Below are 13,079 nucleotides of genomic sequence, written 5' to 3'. Positions count from 1 at the left end.
TTAAGTATGAAAAGAATCCCTCTGCAACACACCCCTCCAACTATTTACAGTTGATTTTATTGAGCATTATTTTACAATTTAAGCCAATCCACAGATTTAATAGTGCTTAACTTAATCACATGAACGAGAAGAGTGGGAGAATTTCCACTCAAATGGTCAAAGACAATAAGACAAATGACGGGTGTAAGACGCGAGGAGTTACTGGTGACGGCGTGGACATTTGGCAACGGAACAGTACAAACACAGCGTGCCGTTAAGTGCAAATAAACGAAAATGCAGGGCTTGGATGGCATCTTCATGGTTTCTTTCATAATGCAATAATCACCACAACATGTGGCAGAGTTCTACAGACGTCCAGCCTTTAATGCTACGCTTGCTCTCTGTTCATCACGCTGAGCACAAATCCTGACTCATAAATTCATCTTTAAAAAAAAAAGTAGTGGAAAATAGAACCTCGAATGGAAGACGATGCATTTCTATTGGTATTTCTAGTATTTTTCTTTGAGTGTGCATGTTATAGTTGTCTCTCTGGAGGTCTGGGTGACCTGATTCATTCCGTGTTGTCGGAGCTGGAGCCGCTTTGACTGTGTTGGTCGGCCGAGGCTGCGCTGGCCGAGGTGGGCGCCGGTTTGGCCTTCTCTTTAAAGTCAGTGATTATTACAGTCAGATCTCCCACGGTCACTTCCAGGTGTCGGGCGCTGCTCCTGTCTATGTTTTTTAATCTCGGTCTGCCAAAGAAGAGGGAAAAAAATACCACAGAGTTTGAGAAATGGCAAACCCCAGCGTCCACAGGTGATGGACGGAGACAATACCTCATCTTTTTACTGCTTTTCCTTCTCAGCGCCACCTCTTTTTCACTCCTGTCCGACCTTTCTTTCTTTTCTTTTTTGTGAGGGGGCGGTGCGAACTGCTGATTTACTTGCTGTGCGACCAGCTGAGAGACGGGGCGTGGTTTTCTGAAAGAGACAAAAAGGGAACGATGAAGTGTGTAACTCAGTATGACCACAAAGGGGAACTGGACGGATTCACAATGGCTCAACTGGAAGACCAACTCCTGTCTCCTTCCAGCGTCTCCTCGACCTTAACCTCTCATGCACGGCACCATTGTGTAGTTCTGTTGTTCGGGGATAAAAGTGTCTGGGAAAAACGTGCATCTCTGTCCATCTTGCTGCTTTAATGCAAAGCAAAAAAGGGCAAAAAGGTTCTGTTCTGTGACTGACTGTTGGTCGGCGGAGCTCAACAGGGCTGAAGAAGCCTTTCAGATGAGAGGTGAAAAGTCAAAATAGTAGGAGTCTCATGGCAGTGGATTTAATTCACACAATATATTGGTTAGTCATGTTGGTGAACCACTGAGACCTTTCCCCAGAGGTCTGGCCTACATTTACCACTGTTGAGTTGATGCTGAACACAGGAAACCAGGGTGAGTTGCTACGGTAACCTTTAACTAATGGCTAAGAGATGCCTCAGTTGGAGGAAACGAGGTGGCAGGATGTAAATTTATCCGTCACAGCTCATTTCTGGTAACTCTATTCACTTCCTGTCAGAATTAAACCCGAACTGGAGTTCGGTGCTGCTGACCCAGAAGGCAGCCGACGTGATTGTGTCTGAACATTTAACTGTCTGTGCGCATGAAACGCGTGCGTGGTCGTGCTCGTCTCTTCTTACCGGGTTGACGTCCCTTTCCTGACGTCACACATGAGGCACTTGAACGCCTCCGCGCTGTTCTTGAACGTGCACACGCTGCAGTCCCAGTAACCATCGTCTGCGGGCTTTGACTGCCTTTTTGGCCTTAAGGCGAAAACAAAACAAGAAACACCGTGTAAACGCCACATCGAAGGAGAGGAAAGGTCGACATTTTCGGCTCAAAATCGTATTTCCACGGCGGATAGTTGTGATAAAGCAACAAACAGCCGCCATGAGCAGTACAGCACAAGCGCTCCATCCATTGACCGAGGCTTCTCTTAATAAGGCTCTAATTGGGATATCGGCGACAGTTTTACCTTGTGGGACTCTTCTTGTCTCCCATTTAAGAAGTATCAAATCAATGCGGTTGAAAAATGATCGCTGTTAAGGATGAAAACACGCATTTATCCGCCGCTCAGCTGTCGTGGAGAGAAACTCCGGTCGGACGACGCTGGGTCACGTGACGTGGCGCCACCCAATCAGCGTGAAGATAATCACAACAGCGCCCACAAAGTGTGACCGCTTTTACCAACTCCGGGGTTGAAATAAAAGACGTTGAAAATGATACGACTATAGAATTAACGTGCACATGACGCATGTTCATCCACGCATCCACAAATGTCCTCTGCATTTTGTTTTAAAACTTCTGTTTGCAAACTCGCCAGTTCATATCTTTGCCACTAGGGGGCGATGCTGTGCGAGAAATAGTTTACTACGCGAAGAAGAAGAAGAAGAGGAGGAGAAAAGAAGAAGAAGAAGAACAAGAACAAGCAGAAGCAGCAACTGCATTAAAATGTATCCAAAGGCCATGAAGCCACTTGCAAAATAGCTTTTGTACTGTAAATTTTCATAAGCCTACGTCAGTGCTTGGATAAGTTGGAAAACATAATACGCTCTTTGTGTCAGCAGAATTTAAATCATTGTTTGGTGAGTGAGATGCCATTACTTCCGTTTTGCATTGATGCTAATGGTCTGCTAATGGAGGTTTGCTAACGACACAGTGTTGAATAATAATCTTTAATCTTAACAAGCGTGTGATTTGCATGGCGATATAACCGGCATCTATGCCTCGGTGCAAAGACTAAATTCACATAGCTCAGTCAACTCATTCCTTTATGTAACAGCTGCGCATCGTGCTTGTGCGTGAAACCATGCTTCTCTGCTATGGCAAAGCTCAAAATGCATTTGATTATGCTTTAATAAGCCTGATAACATTGGATATATGATGTATATGAGGCTACGAAGCAGACGCTATCCGTAGAGAGCAAAGTTAAGAGTATGACATATTGTTTAAAATACTGTATTGTCAGGACAACTATGCATTGAATTGGCTGCATATTTGTCCACCTAGATGTAGTGGATTGTTCTGGATGGTGCAGGGATTGGGATGAGTGGGGTGAATAATATATGTTGAGTCTGGCTAACCAGGCTTTTTTCCCCTTCTTAGGTTGGTCATATTCTGAAGCATCCAATGCATGTCAGAGTGTAAACAATTTGCTTCTTCAACAGTAAGTGGAAAACAACTCTAGTTTGCATGTGTTATTGCATGATAATACCTATATTTGTAACAATTCATCTGTTTGACCCCAGCATAGACTGCCCTTTACTGAGCATTCATTCATCACATCTGTTACACTACTAGTGTCGAAGCAGTAAAACCTTTTTACAACAGGCCAGCAAAAGCAGCTCAAAGTGCTGATTTCAGCTGAGACTGTTGCCATCAGGGAAGAAACTGGGTTCATTTACATCAAGCAACTCTACTCTGATCACTAACCCAGGAGACGGTTTAGTAAAGGGAATTTAGCTTTCAGTTCTGTTTTTGTGACAAAGTTCTGTCAAGTCATCCCTGATCCACATGGCCTTATGCAAACTCAAACTAAAGTTTAGATCTTGTTCTCCTGGATTTCATTAGTCATCAATTAACTTGACTCCTTGTAGAACATTGCTGTGCTGCCATCCTGGTTAATACACCTGCTCTGTCCTCTTTTAAAGAAAAGTGGGGTGGAGAGTAGAAAGGTTGTCCATGTGTAACTAAATCATTGTTTCCATGTGGCGATCTGTGCAGTGGCGTTTCAGCATGGCCGCAGATCTATTAGAGAAGCATATGCGGAGCACTTCTCACCAATGGATGCACGAGAGGTCTGAGATCTTTATTTGTTCCATTTATGCATTTCGACTATTTCTGGTGTGTTTCTCTCTGTTTTAAATGAATCACATTACATTTTACAAAATTAAAATTGCATCGTTTGTAGCCATGACGGAGGGCCAGTTCTGTCGATGAATGTTTTGAGCACAAGCTGTCTAACCTTGTTTACCATGAGTTTGAATCTTGACCTTATCCTTTATTCTGTAAAATCCGCTTTATCAGGTGACGGTCCACCAAGTCCTTGATTTGGTTGAAAGACGCTCAGACGTTCATCAGCAGTTTGAGCGAGGCTTTGGTAACGACCAGTGGTTCGACGGTCCCCGAAACTACGCCTGCGAGCAATACAACGAAGGATTTCACCCATCCAGTGATCAGCAGTACTTTGATAACCCCAATTTTCACAGAAATTCTCCACCCCTGCGACATGTGAGTATTTATTTATTGTTACAGTCGTAGCTGCCAATACAGGTCGACCATGTTAAACAAAGATATTCAGTTGGCAGTCATTTTTATTGTTTACCGTTTTAGAGATTGTAGGCAAATAAATGACAATGGCGCATGTTTGAGATGGCTTGCTTCTATACCTGGACAAGGCAAAAATTGTGACTTTAAATATTTTTTAAACATTTTCAGGATGCTCCGTTCAACCAACGTTATAACAGACAGGATTTAAGGCACCAACTAAACTCAAGGTATGACCTGTTCGTTGTGTCCTGGTTTGTCCACTAGATGGAGACAAAGACTCGCATTTGAAACAATTATTACACTCAAAGTGAGACCCCTCACAATAAGTCATCGGTTTTACCATCATCCGTTGTGTCTACTTTTATAACAAAGCATTATTCCAAATTGTCTTGAGTTTTTTTTTTCAGAAAGTCTAGTCTAGAAAATTCACTTCTGGGAAATTCCCTTATTTCATAAAGAGTTTTAGCATCTCCTGACCAGGTGAGGCAAACCCTTATGCTACAATAAAATATCCCAGAACCCAGTGGTAACTCTGGCTGAGCCCTTGCAGATAGAAGAAAGTTCCAGAAGGTCAACCATCTGGACTTTATGGCAGAGTGTCCTGGTGGAGGCCTGTCCTCTGTAAAAGACACCTGAAAGCCCACCTGGAGTTTGTAAAGAGCTGCTAAAGGACTCAAACTGTGGGAAACAAGAACTCTCCACTCTGATGGAACCAGTCATGAGCTTTTCATCCTTAATTCTAATCATCCAGCCTGACAGAGTTGGAGAGGATCTGCAGAGAAGAATGTCAGAATATCCCTAAATCCACTTACATGTGGCATCGTACCCAAACAGACTGGAGGCTGTAATTGATGTCCTAAGTAAAGCCCCCCCCATCTTATGATTAGGTTTAAGGTCTTTCTTGTGTGGCTGGGAAATGTTTTAACGTCACCGTCTCTTCAGCCTTTTGATCATGGCTGTGTCCTGCGTGGACGACAATGGCGAATCCAGTGGGAGCTAACGACAGGCTGCGTCTTGGCTACTTCAAACAGTCCATAAGTCGTAAAAGTAAGAGGCCTTGTTAGACCTGCTCCTTGTTTGAAATGCTGCAGGAGTTCAGGCAGAGGTCGGGACAACCAGGTGCCTTTGGGTCATTTTTGAGTTAAATTCTGTAGACTCGGTGCTACAGCTGATGAATAAAGCTGACAAAAGGTCAAATTTAGCCCGATTGTCAGGCAGTTGCTGCCGGACCTCCAAACAAAGCAACGTGCTGCAGAACAGGTTGTGTTTCCTGTTTTCCATTAAACGCTCGCCAGTCCTCACTGACAAAGGTCTTCAGGAAAGACCTCAGCAACCTCATGAGCCCGTGCAATAATGTGACATTAGCTAATTCACGGCTGCATTAATCAGGTTGCTCTAACAATCCTGGTTTTATCCGTATATTTGGTGTTTTTCAGGAAGAACAGAGTCGGCCCCCATTTCCGCAAGAGAGGTCGGGGGTCAGGCCCTCCTCAAAACCAGCTGCTGGACAGGAAAAAAAGGTTCTGGTTGATTCAAAATTTGGGAGTAATTTGAAGCTGGCTCGTCCCTCCAGTCGAGCTCAGTAGGTTTTTCTAAAAACTACAGTTTTCCTCTTGTGCGGCGTGATCGACCCGTCAGAGCTGACTACAGGAGTGCTGCACCAGCGGGCGGCAAGAGGGAGCGCTCTCCATCCAGCAGGGAGTCTCAGCCTCCGGTCCGCTCTGGATCCAGCACAAGCAGCAGGAGCTTCACCCCGGACAGGGACAGAGACGCTACCGAACCACCCCCCCATAAAATCTGTAAGTGTGGAGTCGTCACCGGCCTTCATAAGGTAGCCACGTGACGTCAGGACTCCAGAACTTTGATCTCAGTTGTTCTGAAATTTAGTTCCACAGTGTGTTTCTAATCAAGCGGTCATAGTCCGGGAATTGAATATTTTTTAAACATGTTTGAAGGTTGCGTAACGCCCGGCAGCACAGCAGGACGCCGCGATACCCGAGACTCCGATTGGTTCCAGCACGCAAAACCTGAAGAAGCATGGATAATATGAGCCATTTACCCTCCTCTGATACCAATATTGCTTTGTTTGATGATAAAACCTGGCACAACATCTACAAAATGCTCATTTGAAAAGTTTAAAGAGATTAAAATAGCCGAGGAAGAAACGGGTCCAGGTGAAGCATCTGTTTTCAGAGGTCACACAGGCCTGAAACACGTTAGGATGTTAATTACAATAACCCGTTAAGAGGCCAGGGAAAAGGATACTCCCGGTTTATTGGGGTCATTTGGCTTTGAATTCTCAACCTGGCTTTTCTCGAGTGGGAGTTTGGGAATTTCAGAATGTAAATCCTCGCTGCACAACTATTATCGAGTCTTGGCTTTAAAGCCGTCTGACATTAGAAATGTTTAAGTGGGGCAGAAAGTGAAGGAGGACGGAGCGCCTTAATGCTCTGGAAGCAAAGCTTCATGTTATAGCAGCCTTTGAAGCAGACGTCCCCCCTCGCCGACATTCCCATTTGGGATACTAATAAAGTCAACACAGCAAAGTACGCAGGAAAAAAGGAAGATCTGCACACAGAAGCTGCCCTGAAAGTCTGGTTTTACACACTCCTGATCAGTTGTGACTGCTACTGGCAAGAAACACCCGGGCTGGTCATCCTTACGGAAACAGAACCTTTCCGTCATGACATCCAATTGTCCGCTGATGTAAACACTGAAAAGAACCTTTCTTTGGGAGATCAGCAGGTTTCTCTGGGTGCTGCTCAGCTTTGCTACCGCACGTTACCGTCCGCAGGCTTCATGTGGTTGTACTTAGGATGCTGGCGCGCTGGAATTGTCTGAGGAGCTTCATTATTTGTAACGTCCCCAAGCCAACGGGCTGCAGAGGGGAGTTGGCCAGGTGTCAGCGGAGGTGAGGACACCGCTGGACGCCTCCTCTCCAGTGTCTAAATGCATCATCGTGACGTTAAACAGGGGCTGCGTGGAGCCTCTGTGCATTAGCAGACATTTTAGCCATCTGCCGTGCAGTCAGCTGGAACACAGCTACATTTAGACATCAGAACTCTGAGACTGTCTGGAGAGTCTAAAAAACAGCATCTGACAGCTTTTACTGCAGCTCACACTCACCATAAAATAAGCTTTTCTTTTTGTCTCTCTTCAAACACTGAGATTCCACCATTTTAAACCCAAACAAGCCAGTTTAGCCTGCCTTTCTTTTGGTCTGGACAGATGGGAGCCAGCTAAAGACAATGTGTGGGAGGAGTATATTTAAAAAAACAATCATCTCCACAGAGTTTACACCATAATCACCATTGTTCGCTGTATGAAGTGCGTGTTCCGCAGGGTATTTTTAAAACCTTTCATTGCATTTTGCAACTTAGACGCTCCAGCGTAGACAGAAAAGAGACAGACAGAGAGAGGAACCGAAGTCAGACAGAAACCAGCCAGGAACCAGAAATGAAACGAAACAATGCTGCCACATATTCGGGTGCTTTTTAGGTCCAGCTCCTCCGAGTCGGAACTGAATGTTTTCTTTTGCTCTATTTTCCACAGTTCGGCCAAACGAGCCTGCGAACCAAACCTCCACCAGTTCAGTGGAGGAAGATCAAAGCTTGTCCTCCTCAACGGTAAACCGGTCAATAAAGTCAGCAGCATAGATGGGCCAATTCCTGTCAAATGACCTGCGAAATAGTTCACTTTTTAAAAAGAAATGAAATAGCTAAAGGGGTCTAAAGGAGGATACCGATCTCCTGAAGTGAACATGCAATTTCATCCCTTTTATGCTTGTAAATGGCTGAAGAACTTGGTTTTCTCAGGATCTTAGATCTCCTAATGAAGGAGCTGTTCTGTTTGGTCGCTGGGTGAGGTTTACTGTCGCCATGTGGCGACTGTAATAACGTATGAAAAGAAGAAGTCAACACCTGTAAAAGAGCAGGGTTGTCTCCATTTGAACCACTTTGAAATCAGAACCGGCCCTCTAAACCCGGCGACCTCAGCCCTAACCCCCTTTAACCTTTGGCCCGCCAGGAAAAAACTGCTGCATCTGTAGCGGAGACGGAGGAGGTGGCGGCTGCCAGCATGGAGCCAACGCTGACACCAGAGGAGGACTTCAAGGCTCGCCGCTTGAAGGCCATTAGAGCCAAAGCTGTGGAAATTGAGAAGGTAGTTCCATTTGTTCCACCAAACAACCAGTTCCTACTGAATCCTAATTGCTTTGCCAGATCTGAAACAGTGTCCATTAGTAACACTTGTTGTAAACCTTTAACGTGCTGGACTCAGCCGGGAGCTGCTGCCAACGTCGGCATCTCTGATGTCACGTAGAAGAACTCATTGTAATTTGTGCAGTAATCTGCTTCGTCATAAAAAAAAATCCATCTTACAAAGTTCGTCTCGAGCGTTATAAACATCCAGCCGTGTCTTTCAGCACCGGCTTTATGATTTGGCAGAGAGTCAGAGCTTTGATGCACAAGGTGTTGAAATAGCTCGGCGTGCCACGTGTAATTACCAGACTGGGTTTTAGAAATATTTGTCAGCAAAAAAGTCCAGATCGTGATGCCTCTTGTGTGCTGATATTTGGAGTGGCTCTGAGCTACAGTGCCACTTAGCTGTTCCCGTTAGGACAGGACAGGAATTGCCCCGCAGGAGACAGGCAGCCCACCCACTGTGTGGTACGCTTCTTGGCATTAACACACCCGCGCATGCTTTGCCTGCCGTTTCCAGCTCCTCCATAGATGTGGTGAGAGGTACAGGCCTCTGCAGCGTCTCTTGCTAAGGCCAATATGACGTCTGCCTGGTGTCTTTATTCAGGTAATGAGCAAATCTGTTGTCCTTGAAGGTTCAAATTAAAACCATCTCTGCTCCTGGAACTTCAAAATAAGAGAGCAGAGGAGCGTGGGGCAAACTGGCCACTTCATAAATCCTCACGTAAAATAACAACAACCTGACATTTCCTTTGGCTCATAAGCCTGGGAGCTATTTTCAGAGTCCATTCATCATTTCAATCAATGAAACATATCCATTTCCACTATTAGCCCCTCCATCTAGAGGTCCGGCTTGCAGCTTGAGTGATTAAAATAGCTCTTTTAATATCCCCTAATGTGTACCAGGCCTCAAGTCATTACCCTACTTCCCTCATTATGCAGGACCCCTGCCTGCATCAGCACTCATTTGAACAGAGCCTCACTAAACGTCAGTGTGGCCCTGTGTGTAATCTCACTCCCATCTCCTCACTCCTGTGGCTGTGTTCACAATTCAGCCCTCCGCAAACATCCGGATTGGGCCAGAGCCCATTTTGTTAAGGCCCCTCTTCAAGGACCCTGGTGGCGCTTGTTTGGGGCTCCGGTCCGCCCTGTGTGGCCCCTTAATATCGGGCACTGAGATCAGCTCTTGTTCCCTCTTGGAGGGGGGATGCAGGGAACCTCCTGGCAACCTTTGCTCACAACATGGGGAGCACACTGGGGTCAATCTCACCCTTCCTGTCTGTGCACGGAATTTCAGAACACTGCAGCCAGCCTGAAAGTAAGTAAACGCAGCACTCGGGTACGTGGGTATATGAATATAATAAGCTCAGTAAAGGCTTTAGCCTTGTTTTGGAAGATGGAAAATGAACCTGAAGTAATTAGAGTTGCTGTTTTCTGGGATTCACACCATGTGTTTGTCTGATGTTGCTCATTTTCCTCTGACATCATCAAAGCTGGAACACATTTGGCCTCAATAAACTCAATCTTAACCCAGGTGGGGGGAGGGTTAAGGTTCGGAGATCGACGTTGACCTTGAGCTCAGGCGGCCACACGTGTCGTGCGTCTCGCTTCCCCGCGGTCGGAGCTGAACGCTGTCATTATGTGGAGACGCAGGTTCGCTCGACACGATCGGCCGACGTTTTAAAGCCGAGCCCAAACATCTCCCACAGTCTGGGGATATTTCTGTGTGAGTTTATGTGAATTGCGCCGCTCCGTGTGTGCAGTGCATGCTAGGGCACAAAACCCCTTCTTTTTTTTCCCTCTTCTTCCCCAGCTGGAGGAAGTGGTTCTGAATTCATGAGCTGTGGTGCAGAATGTGGGTTAGGGATGCAGGAACCACCATCTGGATGGTCCGGCAGGGAAAAATCTGAGGAATAACAGGGTTAAAGCCGTAAAGAGGAGCTGACCTGAAGGCTGGAGGGGTTGAAAATCATTGTTATTATCAGGGAGAACGAAACCCGGAGCCCGTGGTTGTTCCTAGTCCAACAGGTACTGTAAACAGCTTTATTTTAACCCTCCCATTAGCGCCAGTATGCAGTGAGCAGCTCCCATGTGGCAAATTGTTTCGAAGCTTATTGTTCCGTGCCACTGTTCTGCTTCTTTGACCTTTTCTTTGTGCTGCCCAGTCAACCTCACTCCCACGCTCACGTTTTTCTATAGTCACAGCCCAACGTGGTACCGCTCAAATGACGGCCTGCGGACTTCAAAATTCACACGAGAAGCTTTTGTTTTTTAGTTCTTCCTCTTTCCTAAAGATTACGCAACTGCTGTGGTTTTAAATCTGCCCAGATCTGAGCAAACCCCGAAATACAACTGGTTAACCTCACATTTGAAGCCTGCAGAGCGAATTAGAGTGACGGGGAGCATTTTTCCCTTCAGCCTTATGAAAGGTGATGGCTTCTGTTGCCCTTCTGTTACCACGCAGTTGCCGTTTGATTAAATGGCGTCAGCTGATTGTAAAAAGCTCAAATTCCTGAAAAGGTCAGGTTGTCTGGACACAACGCAGAAGCTGCAACTGTTTGATTGGAACGCCGCACTCAGAGAGTGGGTCATATCTCCAGAGAGTTCCTGTCAATCCAATCCGGCCTGAAATATTGGAGGAATACACATGAAAAGTTAAAAGCATAGGTGACTTTGAGGGTGAGCTGTGAGCCCGCCGACGTCCTCCATTCAGCCGCTCCTTCCCAGGTGATGCAGTTTGTGATCTCACACCTGGGACTCTAGTAAAAGAGTTACCAGCCGTTTTGGACAGGCAGTAAAAATGTGAGAGCTTGTTAGAGTGTAAGGTGAAAGAATGCTCCTGTCAACACGCTCCGACACTCTGCTGCCCCTCGCTGGAGCGGGTTCACGCACCCGTGTTCACACATTTGTTATGTGAAATACCGGTTTGCCCCAGCTGGGTGTATTTAGTTGACGGGTATGTGCTGATGTGTTTGTGAAGTCGTGCTCTTTGCTTTGAAACGCTCGGGCTTCAGGTTTCTACAGCCGACGTTAGGCTGGATACGACCTGGCTGACGTCATTGTTTTGTTCCGTGCAGCTTTACAGGCAGGACTGTGAGACATTTCGCACCGTGGTGAAGATGTTGGTGGAAAAGGAGCCGGCTTTGGATAATCTGCTGCAGATTTCGCTGGATAAGAACCTGCAGGAGATCAAGCAACGCTGCCTCGATGACCTGAGGCACTTTGTGAAGGAGCTGGACGAGGTACTGCAAGCTAAAGATGCCAGAAAAAACTGAATAGGGAATGTATTCCTGTTTTTCTAGTTACAGCCAAAGTCAGCTGAGTTGCAATTAGATGGATAATTATAACACATGTGTCCTGTATTAAACCAAGCTAACCCGTCAGGGATCGTTCTTCATGAATAAAGTGGATTTCTGTCTTTTACTTCTAGGCCATTGACCAAAACAGAGACGTGCTCGACCGGGATGCTCCCCAGACTTCTTCCAACCTGCCAGTCTGCAAGGATGATCCACAACTTTGTTCCATCGAGCCAACCAGTGCTGCTGGTCAACAGCAGGAAAGAAAGGAGGAGTGCACAGCTGTGGAGCATCGAGGTGGAAAACATGATGGGACGGGCTCCGAAATATGTAAACCTGGGAAACGAGAGATGGCGGCCGACTCTGGAGAAGAAGATAACCTTTCAAACCCAGCAAAGTTCCACTTCCAGGGCTCCTCCTGCCCTCCACAGCAGGATCTCAGAGGAGGAGGTGACAGGCGTCTGCAGCTCTACACCTCCCAGGGTGAAAAACTGAGCAACGTTCACCTCTCTAACCCAACCGTTTGGCAGAATATCGGCTACATCAGAGCAGGATGGGCGCCAAGCCGCCTCCCTTTTCTCCCCAGCAGTCAGTACTGGAAACTCAAGGCCAACAGCACGGTCGTCGCCACAAGAGTTCCCTCACAGGCCAAAGATAAGAATCACGATAAGGAACCCTGTGGAGTAACGTGTTACATGCACAACGAAGGGCCCTGGTGCGAGATCCAAGCCGACAATGGAACTCTGCAGTGTCTGCTCGCTGCTCTTCCAGCCAAGGCCCAAGGGCCACCTGGAATGCGGCATTGAGATCCAAGAGCAGCGCTAAAGAAGATGGTTTTAGTCGGATTCATGGTGCAGCGTTGTCTACGACCTGCACCTTCTCGTATTTCAGTGTTCACATGCAACACATGTAGTGTTGTTTTACTTTGCAGTATAAATACTATAAAACATGGAAATAGTGTTGAGCTGGGTGAGCTGTGATTGGTTAATGCATCAGGAACAGACTTTGGTCACCGCTCGTGCACGAGACGTAACATTGACCAACCATTTTACCACAATACAAATCATTTTTGACCGTCTGTAAACACCCAGGCTTTGATTGCTTTTGATTGTTGCCATTTTATGCTTTATTTTATTTTATTTTTTTTAAAAGATTTGGATTATAGAATTTGAGAAGATGTCAGGTTAACGTAGTCTTTGATGTAATTTTTTAACATTGAATCATGAACTAAGAGAGTAAATCAAGTGGATGTGGTCATTTATTTAATATTAATGACAGTTTGGAACTATG

The 13,079-nt window shown here is 46.1% G+C and overlaps 2 protein-coding genes across 3 annotated transcripts; one reads left to right on the top strand and one right to left on the bottom strand.

The window, feature by feature from the left end:
• Nucleotides 1-35: 35 nt before the first annotated feature.
• Nucleotides 36-2,210, bottom strand: LOC130536785 (YY1-associated factor 2-like). The gene is made up of 4 exons (XM_057052973.1): nt 2,001-2,210; nt 1,666-1,788; nt 813-956; nt 36-728 (listed from the first exon to the last, which is right to left on the bottom strand). Exons 1-4 carry the CDS (start codon nt 2,024-2,026, stop codon nt 551-553), a joined length of 471 nt encoding a protein of 156 aa, XP_056908953.1. The 5' UTR covers nt 2,027-2,210; the 3' UTR covers nt 36-550.
• Nucleotides 2,211-2,411: 201 nt separating this feature from the next.
• LOC130536783 (periphilin-1-like) lies at nt 2,412-12,931 on the top strand. 2 transcript variants are annotated; one of them, XM_057052970.1, is made up of 11 exons: nt 2,412-2,610; nt 3,131-3,191; nt 3,749-3,822; nt 4,052-4,255; nt 4,463-4,521; nt 5,731-5,814; nt 5,933-6,093; nt 7,847-7,920; nt 8,321-8,455; nt 11,571-11,735; nt 11,924-12,931. In XM_057052970.1, coding segments are annotated over exons 2-11 (1,629 nt in total). In that variant the 5' UTR covers nt 2,412-2,610; nt 3,131-3,190; the 3' UTR covers nt 12,596-12,931. The 2 variants fall into 2 exon arrangements, with proteins under 2 accessions (XP_056908950.1, XP_056908949.1); XM_057052969.1 differs by having other exon boundaries at nt 5,900-6,093.
• Nucleotides 12,932-13,079: the final 148 nt, after the last annotated feature.

The sequence above is a fragment of the Takifugu flavidus genome, chromosome 13 (assembly GCF_003711565.1).
Source record: "Takifugu flavidus isolate HTHZ2018 chromosome 13, ASM371156v2, whole genome shotgun sequence".
Lineage (NCBI taxonomy): Eukaryota > Metazoa > Chordata > Actinopteri > Tetraodontiformes > Tetraodontidae > Takifugu > Takifugu flavidus.
This window is presented reverse-complemented; position numbering and strand designations above follow the sequence as displayed.

Coding starts and splice junctions, on each gene's coding strand:
- LOC130536785 (XM_057052973.1), bottom strand. CDS start 2,026: ATGGGAGACAAGAAGAGTCCCACAAG. Junction 1,789..2,000: donor GACAAGAAGAGTCCCACAAG/GTAAAACTGTCG, acceptor TTTCGCCTTAAG/GCCAAAAAGGCAGTCAAAGC. Junction 729..812: donor AAAAGCAGTAAAAAGATGAG/GTATTGTCTCCG, acceptor CTTCTTTGGCAG/ACCGAGATTAAAAAACATAG.
- LOC130536783 (XM_057052969.1), top strand. Junction 3,823..4,051: donor CACCAATGGATGCACGAGAG/GTCTGAGATCTT, acceptor CCGCTTTATCAG/GTGACGGTCCACCAAGTCCT. Junction 4,256..4,462: donor ATTCTCCACCCCTGCGACAT/GTGAGTATTTAT, acceptor AAACATTTTCAG/GATGCTCCGTTCAACCAACG.